The sequence below is a fragment of the Calonectris borealis genome, chromosome 17, assembly GCF_964195595.1.
Source record: "Calonectris borealis chromosome 17, bCalBor7.hap1.2, whole genome shotgun sequence".
NCBI lineage: Eukaryota > Metazoa > Chordata > Aves > Procellariiformes > Procellariidae > Calonectris > Calonectris borealis.
In genome coordinates, this window is record NC_134328.1 from 13,049,003 (window position 1) to 13,070,189 (window position 21,187).

The window sequence follows — 21,187 nt, forward strand, 5'->3', positions numbered from 1 at the left end:
CTGACCATTGCATTTGTGACTGAAAAACTTCTCTTTCAGAGTAGACAAATACATTATTTTTCCTCATTTTTCTTTTAATAAGCCAAATGTCTGATATAAAACATGGACATGGGTACAAGCCTCGCAATTTTAGGTAGCTAAACTACGAAGTACCAAATATATAAGAATCTCTGAAAGCACCAGTACGTTCCAGTTCACTCACAGTTGCCATTTAAACAAAAGAATGCTCTCACTTTTATAGTCTTGAATTTCATTGTATTAAGCACCAAAAGAGAACATTTTCCTTCACTTACGACTCTGCAATCCTATGGATACAGGTGATAATACAGTCTGGACTGGTATTTGCAAGTTGTGATAAGGCAAACAGTCTGACTTTTATTAAAAAAACGACACACATTGAAATTCCATAAAAGTCAGTTGACCAGCTGATCAATTTCTCAGCAACTTCTCTTAATCTTTAATAAATTTTAACTGGAATCTTATTAAATATGAGACAATAAGCACTGTGGTTTTATTCTCCTGTCAGAATTGCTTCTAGACAGAAGTGACCCTATCAGCAATCAGTAATGAATGATAAGAAGGATCGTATCACCAATCCATATAACCTAAATATTCAGTATCTCTACTGGCATAGTATGCTTTGCTATGCCCAATACCTATTATTTCTACTTTAGGAAACTCCTGTTCTGCTCTGCAAGTCCGGTATTTTACAATGCTTATAAATACAAAATTATTTGTTAACCTTCTTCTATTTTCAATTCCTAGGCAGCAATTCGGAAGGAACTAAATGAATACAAAAGTAATGAAATGGAGGTACATGCATCAAGCAAACATTTGACACGGTCAGTTTTCCAGCTATTTATTTCCACTGCCTGCTAAAAGCAGTCTGCTTGAGTCCTGAATCTGTAGATTTTGCTCTTATATGCTGGATGTGGAGAAGAATATGCAAAGGAAGCTTTACTTTAAAAGAAAATGGAAGTATTTCTCTTCCTGTCCAGAACCTGGATTTTCTGACTTTTTTTTTTGTTTTGCTTTGACTAGCATGTACTGAGAAGCCCCCAAACCTTCTCCAGAACATCACTCAGCTTGCATTCTTTGCACTGAAGATTCAAAAGCGATGACAAAAAATTAAATGTAGGGTATAACCTAAAAAAACAAATGTTTTTTTCTTAAAATAGACAAACAACTTAATACACTATATAAAGGTTTTTGAATTAAATGTACTTGTGTGCAACCTTATTATCACAAACATTGCAACTTCCCTGCTAAGAAATACAAAATTCTACATACCATAACAAGGCATACATAATGCCCATAATACATTTGTTCTAATTGGATTTGTTCTAATGGATTCAGCCTGTAGACTTCAGTATCACTTGAATGTCAATCCAGTTGCTATTGGAAGGAGTGTAACCCCCAAAGCACACTTAATGGCAGTCTAGCGGAGAGGTCAGGAGAGAGAACTGGTTTGGACTCTTGTCACTCTCCGAGTGGTTGGGCCAGCGTGAATCTAGTCAATCTAGTGCTTGCTTCATGTGCCAGCACTGATGACAGGTACTATGTTTGAACATGCATGAAAACATTCATTTCCCTTTTCTAAGTGGGAAAAAATGTGAGAGGCTGATTCCACAGCCATTGTTACTTGCAAAAAGACCTTGTTAGTTAGAGAAAAACTGAAAAAGCAATCGGTTATTTCCTATAATTTCTATTCGGTCTCTTGAGCAAGTCCAATTGCTCTTAAAACACAATTTTAGGAGTTGCTGGGAGCACAGTGTACTCTTGCCACGTCTGTAAGCATTCTCAGGTGTGCTTGCTGCTAAAATAAGTTGCCTAACGCTGTGCTAAGGAACTTGGTGTGCAGTCTCGCATTCTGGAAGGCTCACTGCAGCAGTGCCTGGGCCCACATTTCCATGCTTATTTCTGAACTCAGAATGAATTCCGGCTTAACTGAGTATTAGATGTTCAATGAAAAGATGGTCTAGGCAAATACACTTGAGTCATAAATGCGATGTACATTGATTAAATGCTATATTTATATAATTCTAGACTGTTCATGCAATTGTTGGGGCCTTTTTAACATTACAGGACTCAGACTCAATGTTTATGGCAAGACATCACTGCACTGATAGAATGAAATATAAGGAAAACAAAATAGGATGGCTGCAGTTTAAGTCTGAAAGTGAGATATACCTTCTCTAATTGAAGCTACCTGGGGAGTTTAAGTAGATTATAATGATGTATTTTGAAATTTGTTCAGGATATTAGGAGTAAACAGGCTTACAATTTACAATTAGTGCTAAGGCATTACAAATGATTGGGACTTTAATTACATACCTCAGCCAAAAGAACAAGCCTACAGAGCAAGAGTATATTTATTCCAGACAGACTCTTAAGACTATTGTACATTAAACCAACAGTATGTCCTCATATTTTCCAAAGCATCAGCTCAACATTGCTTAACTCTTAAAGAATAACAAGATCACTGCACAATAAAGAATATTTCTACCAATGACAACCTGTGGCTTAATTCCTAAAAGAAAAAAACTAAAATCAACCCCACACCTGTATTTGCACTTGCACTCCCAAATAACTGTAAACTGGTTAGACTGGGCCCTGAGGACTCTAACTGCACTACAGTCACGGCATATATGTGGATATGTGGAAATGTGTTGGTGAAAATTAAGACTTAAAGTCGCTAATATTCTTCAATACTGTTACTTTACTTTTAAACAGAATGAATACTGGTTTTTTAAAAAAACAATTTTTTTGTTAATCTAACACAGAATTTTTAAAAATTTTTTTTTTTTTATTTTAAAGTGGTTTGAAAAGTGTCTCTTATTTCTCCTAGATTTCACAGGCCATAGAAATTTTCTTCTGAGAAGAATCTGTCTTTACTTTTTGATATTGCTGCTGAACACACATCAGGGAATATGTAAGTCTTTCCCTAAAGTTCAGTCCAGGATACCTTGATGTTTATGTGAAAGAAGGACTCTGCAGATGAAGTCTCTGCAGCACTTACATACAGAAAGAAACACCAGAGATGTACTTCGCTCTGAAGTCAGAAGAGCGATGGCTTGTGGAGTGGGATGATCTGCTGAAAAAGACTGAAGCAAAGCTACTTGAAAGAACCTACTACTCTCCTTTAACACTTGTTTTAAACTGTTTTGCAGTCTATCTTGGAAAAGGAGATGTTGTGCATGTACAGGCTTTACCATTCCAAGGCCTCTGACATAAATGGACATGACACACTGTCATTCAGTATTATATTGATAAGACATTTTGAACTTACCACAATTAGTTTGTAAAACACTTAAGTTCATGTTCTAAAAACTAATTTAATGTATTATAATTTCATTCTTTTTTATATAATGTCTAACAGAATCACAGCTGCAAGCATTTTTGATTCCTGTTACTTTTGTTCTTTAATTAAATGACTACTTATTGCAGGAAATGAACATGTTTCCTAAAGCTCTTTTTTTCCCCCCAGGGACAATGGGAAGGGAAGAGATTACAATTATTATGCACCAGATCATATCGCTTCTTTATCAACACAGAGTCTTCAAAGGGATGATCTTAACTAAGGTTTTCCACCTTGTGGAATATTGATGTTTTGGACCAGATCCTAACCAGCATAACATGATTGTCATTCTACACTAGTTGAGGTTCTAGCCCTCTAAAGAATGACAATTAAGTTCACTGTTATTCTCATTCAAAATTACCAAATTGGACAACCATGGATAGAAATGTAACAATGTACTTTGATGTTGAGCAAACAAATAATTTTAATGCTTTCTTGACAGTAAGAAGAAAAAAGTTACTAAATGCTAGTAACAAAGCAAATAGAACTGGTTGAGAAAAACGTCAAGCCAGACTTTCTAATAATGCTTGACATCTAGAAGCATCTGAGAATTCTACTCAAAATACTACTAAAAGGGAAAAATTAGGAAAAAAAAATAACACACTGATAGCTGGAAAGCATGCCTGACGAGACAGCAACAAAATGGCACATACACTCACAAGACAAAAATTTCTCTGCAAGAATCCTAAATGCTATCCTTTTAGGAAGTCATTCAATGTTAAAAACTTGAAAAAGGCACTCTTGATCTTGTAGCTTCATTGAGATGATCTCCGTGAAGCGTGAAAATAATAAAGAAAATAAGGTATGTAAAATTGTTTGTATAGACTAGTACTGAATTGCTGCAAGATGGTGAATAGAATCAATGCAAACAGTGGATGGACTAACTTTCAGTTCTCTTCTGCTGCTCAGTGTGGGGATGAAGTAGCATAAATACAGTTATTGGATAAAATAACATTTAAGAATGGAAGGTAAGAACATACAGCGCAACATTTAAAATATATGTCAGTAAGGGCAATGCTAGAAGAAATTGAGGAATCATGGGACATGTGGTGCCAGGACCAATGAAGCTTGCTAGCTTCGTTGTAGCTAGCTGTAATTTTATACAACTTTTTAATGTTTGACTTATGTGACTATCAGTTGAAGACTTGAATTACCCAATTACTTGATCCAAAGCTTTTTTTTTCCTATTTATTGCAATTTTGTAACTTGCTAGCTTTTCACAGAAACATGTAACATTATAACTAGCCTTTCAACATACTGTTAATTATATTTATCAATCATTTTAATTTTATTATTAATAAAATACTATTGATTCTAAACAACAATATAATGATAGGTGTAATATACAAAAAGGGTAAACAGAAAGGAGGGAAAAGTTTCTTCAGCAGAAGAACCAGTTTTAGTTTGAGAACAGTAGATGACTCACTGTTAACTACAAACTTGGCTAATAATCCATGCATAATCCATGTAACACTCCTATTTAGCAGCGATGCATACTTTCACTGGTAATAAAAATATTGTATAAACAACATTAAAATGATGTTGAAAAATATAATAAACAAAAATATTTTAAGGGTAACTTAGAGCAGCTTTTAAAATTTCGAACAATGCCTATGAGCTGTATTACTAATGCGACTTAACCGTCTTGTAGTTACGCAGCAATACGCTTCGCTTCTTCCCCATGTTCTCAGCTGTCCTTCCATCACAAGCATCCCAGCCTTTTTTCTGCTTCAGTCTGGTAAGAGACAGAAAGTTGTGACTAGTTCAGAGCCAAACGTGATCATTGTCAGCTAACTACTGTCAGCTTACTGGTGGGCAAGTCTATCAAGTTGTTCGGAGACTGCATGCATCCACTGGGCCACGTATTGTGCGCAGTTACTGCTGCAACTTTGGATGGCAGCCACTGAAGGCATGTTTAGCTTGTGCCTCTTCTTCCCAATGGAAGAAAGAAACAGGCCTGCAGTGCACAATTCCTCTCACTTCCTTTAGGTGTCTGCTTTGAATGACCCCTGGGGTTTCCCATCCACAAATAAAAAAAAAAATTAATAAAAAAGCAATCTCCCTATGATGAATTTTGCATTTGTGAACACTCCCTTGTGATATGCCTCACATTTTTACATTTGTTAAATTTGACTGTACCTGCTCAAAGCTTTCAGAGGCTAATGGGGTGGGGTAAAGACTGATAGGTGGACAGTAAAATTTCATTCTTCTATTTTATCATGAGTCCTCACTAAAAATAGCAGTTGTATTGTTTTTCCAATATACACTCAGTGTAAGAAAAGAATTTAGGCCTTGCAGTGCACTTTTTAAAACCTTGTACAGTTAAGAGAAAAATACTGTTTCATATACAGATAAAATTCAATTAGACCAGTAAAAAAATAAGTTTAGCATTTCATGAGGTCCATCTAGTGGAGATGACAGTGATCACAGGCTCAAAAAAAAAAAAAACAAACACAAAAATCAGAGGCTCAGAAAAATTAGAAAAGCACTAAGTACACCTAACGTAGATGGGATGAGTGGACCAAACTATTTCCTGGCAATTTCAATATAATAATTTCCAGAGACAACACAGCCTTGTGTTTTTAAAATTAATTCATAAGAAATATATTTCATTTACAACTATTTCTGTTTACAATAAGCCATTTCCCATCAATGAAGTCTCAGAACACCAATTACTCTGCATTCTAGTCTCAGTGCACATTGGATAGAAATTTATCACATCCATTTCTGATCTACGAAGTTGTTTTTTAAAGATGGTATTTTCACTAAGGATAAAAGCAATCTTCTTCATAAAGTCATAGATTAATTTAGGTTGGTAAGAACCTATGTCCTTTCCCAAGGTCATTGAGTCCCACCCCCTGCTTTGAGCAAGGCAAACTTTGAAATTACAGTAGGTTGCCCAGTGAGTGCCAAGTTCAGGCCACAAACTATGAGTATGGACTTTTCTTTTTTCTTTAATTTAAAGACAGTATTAATATAAAGATACAGAAGTAATTCAGAAATCAATAGATTTTCCCATTTTCGTTGAGGACCTCTGTCAAAGAGTTTTCTACCTTAACTTTGCCTTAAAATTCAATTTAAAATCATGCCATTTTTCCCTCTGAAAATAAACTTTAAGAAATAGTTACTCTCAGAAATAGTGAAGGATAAATCAAAGATATATGAAGTGCCTGTACGACAGACAGATTGCATGGGCAAACCAAGAAAGAGTTAATAAGTGGAAACTGGTTAAGTATCACCAAAAATGCAGATAGTGGTGTGGTTCAGCAGGGAACTTCTACTGGATAAATATTTTGAAAAAATGATTGGTGGGCTTGAAGGAAGTCAAATCAACATAGGACCTAAATAACAGCCAGCAACTTAAAATGATGAAAGCCAGTCTATTAGACTTTTAAAAAAATATTAGACAATAGCAATATAGCATAATAGCTGCATTCCGAACTAGCTGGAATGAAAATAAATAAGAGAGATAGAGACTGAGTGGTTTCAGTAACATGAGAAAAAAATTAGATTAAAGAACACTACTCTAAGTAAAGGTCTCTGTGTTGATAATAAAAGCAGTATTAGGACTATAGAAAGGAAACTGAGAAAAAACAGAGGAGTTCAGAGGGTAGAGAGGATAATGGAAGAAACGACAGAGAAGTGTGTATGATGTTAAAGACAACCAAAGGACAACATAAGAGGTATAAGGAATGTAAAACAAGGGCTATAAAGTAATTAAGTTGTGAAGAGCTGTTACCCCAGAATTGGCTAATATATTCTTTTTGAGACCTCTGTGGTCATAACACCAGCTACAGACAAGCATGTACCCTCTTCAGCCTTGCTCCAGGAGCTGTGAAGTTGTGTTAGTGTGGTGCTGAGTGAGCTCAGGCTCCTGAGATGCTGGTAGTGTTACTCTGGAGTCAGTTCCATGGTAAAGAGGCAGCTCTGCGTGTGGTAATGTAGACAAGCTCCAAGACATGCACATTCTATGAGTTATTCTCTACATCTGTTACTTCTTGATCAGCTCTAAGTTTTTAATCCCCATTTTTTAAGAGAACTTAAATGAAAAATATTAAAGGTATCGTTCTGAGCCTGAAAAGTTTACAGTATATACATGCAGGATTGCAAGTTAAAAAAGATTAAAAGGTTGCTAAGGAACTATACAATACAAGGTAGTTTTTTGTTTAATTTAAAAGCAATTTAAGAGAAATATTAGCTTCGAAGTTGCACATCATAAATATTCAGAAGAAACCTTCTAGCTGATACGTGGTAACATACGGGGAGTATAAATTATGACTCACTGGTCTTTTTCTTAGAAAATCTTCTGAAATCTAGTATATGGAATAGATTGTATTAGTATATAGGATATATTTCTGAGCTACAGATAGCAGACCCTCTTGCTATCTGTTGTCTTACACGAAATATTTGTGCAGCAGTAAGTTTTATTTAATTGACATACAAATATGTGTTACGGATTTAAAGCAAAATAGTAATAACATCATTTAAAAAAAAAGACAGACAATATATATTTTTCTTGAAATATTTAATAAAACTATTTGCAACGTAGTTTCAACCACAAGTGTTTAGAGTTTCGTTTTCTTTTAGAAACTCCTATTGAAGTCTAACACCACAGACAAATAGGACTGAGATCAAAACAGGTGATTTGATCCCTAAATAATGTCTGACTGTATTCTGGATCAGACAAAAGAGGTATTCTGTATACACAGACCCAAAACATAGATTCAAAGTGAAATTCAAAGTGACTTCTCTGAAAGTCATGAAATAACCTATAAAAATTGTTAAAGACTTCTTAAAAAATAGCATGTGCTAAAAATCTAAAAATTTACATACTGCATTTTAGCAGATTCAGTAAAATAATTCCAAACCTCACGTGTAAAAGGAGAAGTCTTATCCACAAAGATTTTAATAATATTAAGGAAAATATGCTTTCATTACAATAGTTTCCTTGAATGTAAAAAAAAAAAAGTTGTCAAATTTTACATTATAAAAGAGTGTTCATATTCACCTTGAATTTCAGGAAGGTATCTGAAAATATTACTTCAGAAGTCTATCTTCTGATTGAAACAATGTCTGCAATCCTCTGCGAACATTACACAGTTCCTCTTCTTGCTGTGCAAAAAGCATTAAATTTATCACATACTTTAAATAAAATCTTCCTTTTTTTTTAAATATAGTAATTCTGGTGCATAGTATATGCTGTTTTTAACACATCAGATATGATACTTTTCTTTTCTACATCAACATTCAACATATTAAGACTCAGAACTAAAACAGTATATCCATATCTACCTGCTGCTTTTATCACCCAGGTAAGGTTTAAAGTATAACGTGTCAGTGATACTTGGATTCTGACTCATTTTTATTTTTGATAGGGGACTAGAGATTACAATTTTTAGTAATTCAGTGTTCAAACAGCTATAGTTAATAAATAAAAGTGAGGACAAGATAACTTCATTTACCATTTCTTTAAGAAGTTTCTCTTGGAGTCCTTTTATGTCTTCTTTCATCAGATGCATCTATAAAAAGATACTGAATGCATCTTCTCTGCTCACAATTGGTAACCCATTTTCAAGACGACAATTACATCCCTAAATGGTTTATAACCGAGAGATACAGATGCACATGCATCCACCTGCCTAAGGAAAGGGACGTGTGTTTTAAATTTGTTCTTTCTTGGATGATTAACACTGGTAAACAAAGTCACAGAATAAATCTTGCAGCAGTTTTCCAGATAATTGCACACAACTTCTAATGGGTGAAATCTAGCCCTAAAACACTGAATATTGTTACATTAAAGGATACTTTATGACAATGAAAAACTATAAAAATACTTATGTGGCATTAACACAATGCTGAGGATAAAGACTTTCTTTGGGGAAAAAAGTCAATACTGGTATCTGTTGGTAAAATTAAAGAATTAAAAATTATTAAAAACAATAAAGAAACAAAAGTTCATCATACCTCTGAAGTAAAAATATGTTCTTCATAGTCAACAGTATGGTAGATGTTCTTTTCAAATGAAGTTTTAAGAATCTGAATTCTAAAGAAATAAAAGGCAGTTCAAATAGCTTTGCTACGTATGAACCTTCCACACACATCATAAATACATCCCATTATTTGTAGTCTATTTGTACTTAAAAGCATGGATAAATATTACCATCATTGTTACTATTGGAATAGTCCAGCAGGTATGTGGAGAAATTTACATGGAGAATAATTACATTTTCCCTGTAACACAACATTTTAATCCCCTTTTCTCATCTAATATCTCTATTTTATGGAAATCACATAGAGAATAGTAGTTGGACTAACACCTCAAATAAACAGAACACAAATCTCCACCCAGGATTAATGAAGCCTACTAACCTCTGTTGCTCATTTTTCATGTATGTACTAAAAGTATGTGTATGTTTTTTCCAAAAGGTCTGGAAAGAAAAATATTAATAGATAATCAGTAGGAACTAATATTTTCTGAACTAAAACTGACTGCTATCTAATATGAATAAAATAACCTACAACCACAGACTCATCACAGAACGGGTAGGAGTTATACAGTTAATCAAACTTTCCATATAATTTAAGCCATGCCTTCAGAGTAAAAGAAAAAAAAGTGAATATAGTCTTGTGTTTATATAAATATTTGTATATTGATTTTTACATTACAGCAAGTAGCAGACCCATAATGTCAACTGGCTCGTTGTAGAACACACAGCAAATCAGGTTCAAATGCCTACATGCTGTTCCTGAGACACAGGCCAGCTGAAAAAAAGGCTCATGAAGTGGGGTAAAAAGCCCATTAAAAGTAGTAGTGGTAGTTTATTCTAGGAAGAAGAACACATAGCAGTGATCTAGAAATTCTAAGAGTATAGCATTAGCTAATCCTAACACCTCAAATTCATTATTTGAAATTTGACCAAACTTTAAGCAAAATGATAAAGGCTTTTAAAATCAGAATTAATGATCTGAAGTTAAAGATGGTATGAATAATGTATGGTTCCGTAAGAATTCACTTTTCTCCATGATCAAGCAATTAAAATACAAACCGAGAATTCTTTTTCCAAGTTTTTCAGGGACTGAGAATCTTTTTCAAAATTCTCAAGTTCCTCAAGGAGAGCAAAATGAAATTTGTCCAGCTGCCTGATCCTACCAAAACAAAATGAGTTACTTTTAGAAAGTATTCATTGCATTTTAAGGGTGTTTTAAAATAAATCTTTTGTTACAGACCTGCATTCATGGAGCTGGTAACTCATTGTTGTCAAATGCTCATGGGCAGCTCTTAATGATTGCTTAGTAAAATGATCCATTTTCCGTGAGCGGCTCTATGAGGATGTTTTAACATTAAATTCAGATTATTTTCACTTTAGGAAAAAAACCTGTAGTATATGTTTAGTACTGTAATTGCTTAGTATCACAGATCATACTGAGTAAAAAAACCTTTTTTTTTATCATCTCCCTATCCTTTAAGGAAAAGCTTTCTGTTAATGAAATGTAAATAAACACAGGTTTATGCTTTTGATAAAATTCTACCGAACTTAATTACAAGTACATTATTTGAAAAATATATTTCCTCAAAATAGAGAAAGTACACACGGAATGGATGATGTGTGCTTACAGCTGTCTTAGATGAACAAATGCATTATTCAGGCTCATGTTTTGTTTTTTGGAAATAGATTTAATTAATGGGTTTGACAATTTGAAAAAAATCAAAATGCAGTACGCTTATTACTTTAGATAGATTAGCTTGTTTTGAGACAGGATAAAAAATAAAACAGACCTGGGAAAGAAAATCATTGGAGAGTTACGTATGTAAAGGAACTGAAAAAGGCATAAAAGGAAACTTGAATTCTGTCATTTCGTGAAGTTCTACGCACATAGCTATTTTCATATCCTGTTAAGCAAGTTCTGTGGTGTAAGACAAGCTATCATTCATATGCACATGTACCCACACAGACAATAATGTTGTATATGAAATGTCTTGCCTCGATTTTCTTAGTAAATTCTTTTTGGAGCTTCTGACATATACTGATAGTTGAACAACCAGGTTCCAAGATTTCCCCATCCAAAACAGACAGGTCTTTTACAGATACAGTAGATATGCTTTCAGACACTGAAGAGAAGTAAAAAAAGATAATGTCACAATTCAGTATGAAAAAGTATCCTATCTGAAGTTACAACAAGGCTTAAGACAGCTTTTCTTATATATAGATTCTTATATATAGATTAATTTCACAGTTAGATGGCTGAGACCAGTTTCTATTTTCATACCAATTTTCTGACTTTTTAAATGAATATAGTCTCTAAACATTTAGCATTTCTTTTTAATTCTTTTTTGAAAGATGTAAAATGCTTTTTTACAGATATTATCTTTTCTTGCTAAAACTTTAATTTGTTACATTATTTTAAACTTTTGAACAACTATAGTCAACTTCCACTCCATAACTAACCCCTGTAAGTAACAGCGTCATCTGTTTTAAATAATTTTCTAGGCTGTAACTTTGTTCTGTTTCCTTTCTTTTCCTCCTCTTTGCTTGTTTCTACTTCATCAGAATTGCTTTCTGTATCACTGTGGTACCTTCGTTTGAGAAATGTCTGTATAGTCGGTCCTATAATAAACATGAAAACAATGCTTAATTTTAGGATTATTTAGAACAATGACATGGGAGGATGAAGACGACTTTATTGACCCTTTGGATCCAAACTCTAGGAGTATGTGTCTTGGCTTTAATGCTTGAGAACTATATAAAAATTAATAAGCATTACATTCATGGATGGCATGTTCAGTAGGTATGAGAACTTGGTGTAAATGAACAACAGGATTTCAATGGAACACAGAACTCTCTGACCCATGCAAGACTCACTCATTAAAGAGATTCACCCTAAGCCCTCCTTTCCTGATAATACCATTACCTCCCCTTTTTTTCCCAGTATCAGTGGGAATGCTTCTAACTCTTTCTTAAGAGCGCAACTAACTCTTTGCAGTAACTGCATTTTGGAGCCAAATTTTCATTTTTTTGGGGGGTAATTAAAACAGTAAAGAAAATGAGAAAAAGAATAAAAATGGAGTAATACTGAAAATGTATAAAAAGAACCAAGATTAAAATACTTGGGCTGTATTTTTATGCCAATTACACATTTTTCTTAATCTTTACGGAGACACATAGAAAGTCTTTTGCTTTAAATTAAATGTTTGTACCTGACTCATGTATGGGGCCATAAGGTTCTTCACTCCAAGACTGTACTTTACTTCCACTGGAAACAGACAATGGAGATGCGGGTACACAATCCTAAAAGAAAAGTCACTGATTTATCAGCTTCCAGATTAAAGCACTTTTAGAAGTCTTCATCAGAAATCCGTATTTATGTTGCTTTTCATTAAACTAGGAATACAACTACAGTAAGGGAAAAAAAAAAATCACTGCATGAATTACTACTAGGTGTCACTAGATGGAAGAATAAACAAATTCTTCACCACAATAATTAGGACGAGAGGAAATGGCCTCAAGTTGCACCACGGGAGGTTTAGATTGGACATTAGGAAAAACTTCTTTACTGAAGGAGTGGTCAGGCCTTGGAACAGGCTGCCCAGGGAAGTGGTGGAGTCCCCATCCCTGGAAGTATTTAAAAGACGTGTAGATGAGGCGCTTAGGGACATGGTGTAGTGGGTATGGTGTGTTGGGTTGACAGTTGGACTTGATGATCTTAGAAGTTTTTTCCAACCTTAATGATTCTATGAATAATTAATGATAGCAATAAGTCAAATGACCAGTTAAGGTCTAACTGTTTCTTGCAATAGGACACAAACAAAATTATTTCTTAGAGGAGTCATTAGTGCTTTCTTCACCAGAAAAAGTACTTACGAGAAGTGGTTTGAAGGTATACAGCAGTTTTTATTTATTTGCCAATGCTACAGTAGCTATTATATTGAGTAGTATATTAATGCCAAAACTATGAGAGCGCTTCTTCACCTCAAGAATTTTTCCATGCAGATGTCGCAATTCTTTAAATTTGTGAAAAATTGTTTATTTTTTATTGAAAGTCAAGAAGAAAATATTTACTCCCTGTTACATTTTAAGATATTAATTGTTGGGATACAATTCTTTCCTTGTATCCATATGATAAACAATTCCCTAATTTATCTCAAATATTTAAAAATTAACTAGAAGGATTTTCCAAGAAGGTTTCAAGTAAACATTATATATAGTGTTTAACATTAAGAAAGATGCATTTCCCTTAAACCTCACCATCTGTAAAGTAGATAAAACAGATGAAAAGTTGCAGCTCTCTTCTGAAGAGCAAAGGATTTAGTAACATACCTCTTCTTTACTTTTGATGATAGGTTTAGTGATATCTTGCAGTCTTCCTTTAATAGAAAGTGTGTCTGAAAAGCAATGTCTGAAACTTGAATCCTCATTATTATCATGCGTTTCAGATACAGATCCCTTTGCACGTTTTCCACTGACAGTTTTATATGTTGTTAAGCTGACCTACACATGAACAAAAAAATCATTATTGAAAGGAGATGTACAAAAGCATAAAACAGTTGGCAGCTGAATGGAACAATTTCAGTTAAAATAATGGTAAAGTATCTTTAATATTCTTACCAAAGATGCTTCAGTTAAAACTGGTGAGAAACTTTTATTTCCAAATGTTAACTTTCTAACAGTTGTCTCAGGGGATTGGTTTGGAGATGTACTTTGAATACTTTTTTGTGGACAGAAATTATTGGGAGAGATTCCTTTCTCAAAGTTTAACATTTCCCTTTTTTCTAGTGCCGACTCCTGAAGATCAGGTGATATTTCGCTGTAAGTATGCTCTTGAGTAACATCTCCTTCTGATGTTCTTTTAGCACCTAGAAAACAGTTACTTAACTGTCAGCATGAGGAACGAAAGGAAAAAAGGTTAGTTAAAGCCCCATATTGCTAACTGTTCCAACTCTAAGTATTTGCAAGTCTCAGATGTGTGGAGTTTTACTTTAAGCGTTGACATACGACTTGCCACGCTTCCACTTTTTGCGCTCTCCGCACCATTTTAGCTGTTACCAGATTCATGCTAACACTTATGTATTGCACTTTTATATTATGCTGATGTCAAATAACGGTACCAACCTATAAAAGTATTAGTGACATATTAATACACTTCCTTAAATTATGTGGTACACACTGAATTAGGGGATATCTCTTATTTTAAAAGCATGAAATAAATATAAAATTGCACTACTGTGATAATCCTCATTTAACCTCCAACTTTTGATACAGTATTTATATAAATTAAAAGTCAAAATACCTACATCTCATTGTCTCAAGAGATGCAGGACTCTCAGATGAAGGCATTTCAATTTCCTTTTGTTCTGCAGAATTCTTTGATTTAACAAATGCTTTATGTACATAGGTAGCTATGCTCTTTGGCTCCATAGATACAATATTCTGGGGTTCCTTTTGCTGATTATCATCCTTGTTTTCTCTATTCATATGTTTCTATTAAAATACAAAGGTTATATAAACATTATTTGTAAACATACGGCAGTGTATATATATGCAGGTAAAGACCATATTATCTACATATACCATTGAACAAGCAGAAGGTCCAAAAAGGAACATCTTTAGAAGTACTTAAATTCATAACTGTATCAGGTGTTCTAATATCAATAAGCACTAAATTTGTTTAATTCAGCACCCAAATTTCTATTCTTATGAACTTCTTAACTATTAAAGGCAATTACCAATGCTTCAGGATTTAATCAATGAAGTTTACAGACCTATCCATATACACTGAAATGTTATGCTTAAAGAATGAAAGTGTTTTAGCACCCAACATCATTGCTTAATTTACTAAAAATCCTATTTGGATATTCAGCAAATGTATTGACATACCCTCTATCAAGTCAACATTTTCTATTGTACACAGAATAGGCATAGCATTATTAAAATCACATTACCTAAAAGAACAAAATTTGGCTCACTAAAACCTCCCATTTAATAGACATTTTCAAAATATCATTACGTTTTTAAAATAAAGGACATGATAGTTCTTTGCAGCAGAATAAATTTCATAAATAGAAACTGAAATACTATTATGACTGAGAAGATTATTTAAGACTAATTTTCTTAGCATCTAAATAGTCATAATTAAAAAAGGGCACTACTAGAAATAATAAGTAAAATTCAGTTCAACTTGCTCATGTTGGGCACTTAAAATTCAGAGTACTAAGTACAAAGCAGACCAGAGTTTATCTTTAAAAATATGGTAGAAGTGGATTTTTAAGAATAAAGTGCAATTGTATACCTTTATTTTTGATTTCTCCTCCTTAGAGGTGCATGCTGAAGATTTCCTTTCACTTTCTGACTCTGAACTGGAAGGCTCTTTGTAATTTTTTGCTAATGCTGCTCTTCGAGGTCGTTTTGGTCTGGTGGTTTGTTCTATCGTTTCATCAGTTCTTGAATTCTGTTTTTTACATTCATTTATCTTTGGAAGAATAAAAACATCTTCAGTTTATATCAGAATGATTAATAAATAAATATATAAGAATAAATGGCAGTTAAAACGTGGTTTAATTACTTGAAATCCATTATTTTAAAACGAATAAAAAAGCTTAACTTTACCAAAGCTTTACCAAAGCTCAGAAAGTCCAACCATGAGTCTACTAAGCATTTTGGGAGGATAATTTTCACTTTCACATAGGGCACAGTGCAGTCAGGAATGTAAGAATCAAAAAAGCGAAGAGGCAAAATAAATGCCATTTTTGAACTACAGCAAAGCTGAAGTGGGTTTCCAAAGCTTGCTCTCTGAAACGTGTGCACATTTAAACTGGACTGTAACTGGTTTGAAATAGAACAAAACCAAAAGCCTGCATAGTGAGCAGGAACCAGTATCCTAGAATCAGTCTTCCTTTCTATCTGTCCCCCTTCTACATTGTAACTACTGCCACTCCCCCTACTCAGCAGTCAATGTTTAGAAATAGAGCAAAGCATGTTCTCACTGTAAGTACCGTAGGGACCTGACATCAGAAGGGATGTAGAAATGTAAGTGCAATGCTTCTCAGACTAGGAGATATTCTTGCCTCCTACTCTCTTGAACTTGCTTGGGTAGATTTGGGGAATTTCACTACTAAAAAGGACATATTTTAGTAAGTAGACCAATTCAACATTGGGCAATTGAAACCCTCCTCAGCTTTGAAGCCCTGTTCAGAACTGAAGCCTTCTTCAGTTTTGATTTACATGGACTAGACATCACAATCAATTCCTACATGTGGTGATCATATTTTCATATGCATGATTTACATTAAAAGCTTCTATATAGCTTTAAGCTACTAACATTAAATAGATTTGAATAATTATTGTACAGTCTAAGAGACCAGAGAGTAGTCTGGAGGGGACAGGGGAAAGTTTTGGGGTTTTGGGGTGTTTTTTTTAACTGTGGCTTACAAACGTTGACAAGCACCTTCCATTAACATGTTCATAACCACGTATAATTTATTATACTCCCAACTTTAATACACTTAGAGTATTTTGCAATTATTATTCTTTCTTAACATCTATAACATTTTTGTTTTTGCAGTTTTACTACGTTACATATATTCATTTAAAGAAATTATAATCTCAAAGATATTAAAATTCAGTGAAGCACATTAGACACATGAAAACCCTCACTGTAAAGCTAATGGCATATTCAATGGAGCAGACAGCTATTAAGCAGTAAATAGACATAATCAATAATTTTAAGTAATAAAACTTAGAAAAGCATCAATGTATAATAATAATTCTAACTCATAGCTAGTATTATGCCTGAAATACTAGCTAAATATTACATAAAAAGAATATAGTACCTGAAAAGAACAAACTGTATTTAACAAATGATCTTGAAATAAACATGGAGAAATGGCACACAATTATGAAAAATTATTTAAAACTAGTTTCTTCAGTTAAGACATTTTGGATATGTATTACAAGTCTAGTTGCAAATTTGTATTTACCTTTTTCTTATTTGCATTTTTGCCTTTAAGTTTATCCACGTGGCAAGCAGGTTCAGAGAATTTATCTGCTGTTACAATACATAAAGTTAGAAAAATCAGCAAAATATTCAAATGTTTGATATTTAGCTGCAAAATCACAGCATCGCTTTTATGCCTGCAAACTTACTGATTCAGTAAACAGCTTTCAGCACATTATTTTAAAAAGTCAAAGGTTTTTGCTGCTGATAACATCCTCCGCCTGCCCCATCCTCCAACAATTTTCCATGTTAAAATACAGACTTTTGGAAATTAACCTTTATAAATGATTAGAACTAGTTTGAAAATTCCTTATGCTTGGAAATAAGACAACAAAAACATATTGTATCTGCAACACAGCACACAACATGCTGTGCAGGTAATATCTATGGACAAACTTATTGCAGTATTCTTAAGAAATATGAAAAAAGTTTCTTACTTTTGTCTGTGCTTATTGGTTTCCCTAAGTTTTTATTTCTACTGTAATCAATTATCTGGGCTTTAGATTTTCTACTTGATTCTTGTAGCCAACTAATGTCTGTCTTGCTGTCATCACCTCTGTACTCTGTGTCTGTGTCACTAAAGAGATGCTTCTTGTTTTGATTGTTTCTAGTCTGCAAAAACCAAAAAAGTTCTTCAGTTATTGATTTACTTTTAATATACCTTTCACTTACATAATTGGTATTTAAAGGCAGGAAGACGAGGTATATTGATCCACAAAAATCTGAACCTTACTTTTTTTCTTCCTTTCACTTCAGTGCTAGTTTTACCGTCATCTGCATTCCTTAATTAGAAAAAGAAAAAACACCTTTAAATGATACATTTAAAAATACTTGTTCTAAATCTTTCTACTATTCATGTGATATGTGGACTAAGGATTCAAACAAATGTACCTACTTTTGTTTTCACATCCATTTTGGAAATAGCCACCTTAAACCCTAAAGGATGTGCTTATTTGCTAACGATCAGTAAGAACACACAGTAACAGTATGTGCCTTTGCAGGCTGATCATTAACAAAAAACTACCGCCCTCTATTCAGGAGTTTATATCCCCGTAGTGTTCCATGAAGAGAACTAAAGCTGTTTTCTTCATGAACCACATTCTTTCCTTTTTATCAGCTTCCCAAAGGAAAATCACAAAACAGCCTAGGAGACCACAGCAGCTATGTTTATTGCTTGAAAAAACACAGTCAAGATAATATTGTCAGGCATACATTCCCTCGATTTTCATAATGGAATGCTGGACAATGCAGACAGTACTATTCTTGATGACAATCAGCAGACTAGGACACAATATAACATCCCTACCCTTTTTTGTTTGGATCTGTATGAACACTCAGTTCAGTAACATGCAATTCTTGGATCTAAAAATGTAAATAAGAAACAAATGAAGGTTTTCATTTGTTATACAATTTAAACAAAATTAAACAGGCCATCAGACAGTAACAGGTAAGTGCTTTTTTTGCTCAGTTTTTATACTCAGCAATTAACTTATGATGATTAATTTCTATCTTAGAAATTATTTAAGAGAGCTGATAGTTAAAACGAACTGGAACTGACCGAAGTATCTCAAACTAATACATTAGTTTCCATCCACTTGATTCACTGCTTTCACCAATTCAGTGGGCTCCTCTGAGCCATAAGAAGCAAAACTATCTTTTGTTGCCTTTTGCTTTATCTTAGCTAGATTTTCTTTTTACTCAAACATCTGGGCAAAGATGTTTTTACAAGGGGGATTGGAAGGATGGTAATAATGCTTTCAAGAAAACAGGGTAATTTAAAAATAATGATACTCCTAACAAACTCTTTTATTCTTAATTCAGGAAAACATCACAATAGCTTTAAGTGGCCAGAACCTTAGGATAGCATATATCATTATACATTTGAAAGTGATGGCAAACTTTTTTCCCCCACTTAGTTCAGTGATACAACTTGAATTTTTAGGATGTTAACTATACTTTCAGTAGACATAATTTAAGTTCACTGAGCTCCTTTATATTCTATTCATAACACATCAGTTTCAGTTATATTCTTACTCCAAGCTTTATTGTAGGCTCATCAAACCCACTGATGTTAAAGTTGTAGACATCATCCCTGTCAAACAGACACACAGATCAACAGACTGAACTAGTGAACATTTCACAAAGTTAGGTATGGGTAATTAGAAATTTTGTTTGAAAATGTTTTAACTACTTACATAATACGACCAGCAGTTATATTAAGAAGAGTAGTGGTTTTCAGGTTTCTATCCTGAACTGCTTCCTATACATAAATAAAAACTCCTATGTCAAATTTGGACTATGCATTCATACACACTCTCAAAAAGCAAGTTCTTCATCATTAACGTATGAAAAAACCAGCAGCTGCTCAGACTTCCACTTGATTAGCAACAGAACAATATGGCAAAAGGGGAAAAGAGCTAGTAGAAACGAAATCTTTCAGAATTTATCCTTTAAGGATATCAACAAAACCTCAGAATTTTTTTTCCCGCCAAAACATTAAGATTATATTTCTGGCTATATTCCATTTAAGGATTCTATAATCTCATTTACTATAATATTTTTATTCTACATATTTAGCATTGCCATGTGCAAAAGGAACAGATTCAATTATATAATATGTAAACAGAAATTAATTTGGATTTCACTGGCTGATAGCTGCCTGTAAAAAGTATTATTCTACATAATTAAATATTTAAAAGGTGTTTTAAGTATATACAGTCAATGCATAATTAACATTAACATCTACAGATATTTAGCATTCAGCAGTATTTGTGAACTTGTGCTTTACATCTACTAGCTACCCCCATATATGTACATTGATATGAAAAAAACTTCCAACAAAACCAATAACATGTTACCTTAGAGACACAGGATTTATTTAAATGTAGTCTAAAAAATAAGGATACATTTTGTTAAATGCTAATTAGAATATATGCATTACAAAACTGCTTATATAAATAAAAGCCTTATCAAGCACAACAAATTTATTCAGGCATTTAAATACAAAAACAAGTGGATTAAAAAGAGATCAGTCCCTTTCATTTTTGGGCTCTAGAAAAATTCATTCCACATCACACAGCTATACTGTAGGTTCTGCATGTCTTCCAAGTCCCTATCCAAAAGGTTTAAAAGGTGGCGCAGCCTAACTATTCCAGTCCTTTGTCATCCAGTTACAATCAAACATGGAGAGCATGTAATTATATGTAAAGTGTATCTCCAAGCATCAGTTCCAGCAAGGGAAGACTAATTTGCTTATTTAAGAATTTGAAAAATTTAAACTCTCTAACAATCAACTCTTTCAGGAAGAAAGAACTAGGAACTTTAGATAATTTATATAATCAGAAAATTGATGACTGAATCCAAGTTTGACCCCCAAACTATAATAATAGGATGGAGACACTCAACATGTGCAGTGCCCATGAACTATCCCAGTTAAATTCTCTCCAGGAAACATGTTGTGGGTGAGTGAGTGAAAGACCACTGAATAGAGTTTCTAACAGCCTTTGTAGTTATTTCAACTACTGGAACTATTTGACTACTAGTCTCCTACTCTCCGGTACAATAGGGTTTATCAGAAGCGAACAAACAATTCAGATGAAAGCAGGATGTGAAATAACTGTAGACAGAGGAGTAGATCACAGACAAAGCCACATGCACAACAAGAATAAGCACAAAAGTAAATAGTTCACATCATACCTGTTAGAACCCAAGGAGACTCTTGCTTTGCTTTTCTCATCAGTCTTTACTTTGTATCTGTCACTGATTTTACTAATTAGTGATTTTGTTGCATCTGTCATTTCTTTAGACTTTGTTTTCTATAAAAATAGAGTTTAAGACTCA

The 21,187-nt window shown here is 33.6% G+C and overlaps 2 protein-coding genes across 7 annotated transcripts in view; one reads left to right on the forward strand and one right to left on the reverse strand.

The window, feature by feature from the left end:
• Positions 1 to 3,928, forward strand: part of PHACTR3 (phosphatase and actin regulator 3) — a 114,905-nt gene extending 110,977 nt beyond the window's left edge. For 4 of the 6 annotated variants that reach the window (XM_075166632.1, XM_075166629.1, XM_075166630.1 and 1 more), the window contains exons 12-13: positions 766 to 842; positions 2,849 to 3,928. In XM_075166632.1, the coding sequence (XP_075022733.1) occupies positions 766 to 842; positions 2,849 to 2,864 (93 nt within the window). In that variant the 3' untranslated portion in view covers positions 2,865 to 3,928. Of the gene's footprint in view, positions 1 to 765; positions 942 to 2,848 lie in introns of those variants that run through there. The other 2 variants (XM_075166628.1, XM_075166631.1) reach the window with 1 other exon arrangement.
• A 613-nt stretch (positions 3,929 to 4,541) lies between these two features.
• Positions 4,542 to 21,187, reverse strand: part of SYCP2 (synaptonemal complex protein 2) — a 34,752-nt gene continuing 18,106 nt past the window's right edge. Inside the window, exons 25-46 of the mRNA XM_075166635.1 lie at positions 21,044 to 21,162; positions 20,206 to 20,236; positions 19,543 to 19,607; positions 19,382 to 19,439; positions 18,654 to 18,709; positions 18,081 to 18,129; positions 17,785 to 17,959; positions 17,331 to 17,398; positions 15,644 to 15,823; positions 14,649 to 14,835; positions 13,963 to 14,210; positions 13,675 to 13,845; positions 12,555 to 12,645; positions 11,806 to 11,964; positions 11,341 to 11,468; positions 10,586 to 10,680; positions 10,405 to 10,504; positions 9,728 to 9,786; positions 9,323 to 9,401; positions 8,821 to 8,877; positions 8,367 to 8,470; positions 4,542 to 5,093 (exon numbers count right to left, since the gene is read on the reverse strand). Coding sequence (XP_075022736.1) covers positions 8,396 to 8,470; positions 8,821 to 8,877; positions 9,323 to 9,401; positions 9,728 to 9,786; positions 10,405 to 10,504; positions 10,586 to 10,680; positions 11,341 to 11,468; positions 11,806 to 11,964; positions 12,555 to 12,645; positions 13,675 to 13,845; positions 13,963 to 14,210; positions 14,649 to 14,835; positions 15,644 to 15,823; positions 17,331 to 17,398; positions 17,785 to 17,959; positions 18,081 to 18,129; positions 18,654 to 18,709; positions 19,382 to 19,439; positions 19,543 to 19,607; positions 20,206 to 20,236; positions 21,044 to 21,162 — 2,250 coding nt within the window. The 3' untranslated portion in view covers positions 4,542 to 5,093; positions 8,367 to 8,395. The remainder of the gene's footprint in view (positions 5,094 to 8,366; positions 8,471 to 8,820; positions 8,878 to 9,322; positions 9,402 to 9,727; positions 9,787 to 10,404; positions 10,505 to 10,585; positions 10,681 to 11,340; positions 11,469 to 11,805; positions 11,965 to 12,554; positions 12,646 to 13,674; positions 13,846 to 13,962; positions 14,211 to 14,648; positions 14,836 to 15,643; positions 15,824 to 17,330; positions 17,399 to 17,784; positions 17,960 to 18,080; positions 18,130 to 18,653; positions 18,710 to 19,381; positions 19,440 to 19,542; positions 19,608 to 20,205; positions 20,237 to 21,043; positions 21,163 to 21,187) is intronic.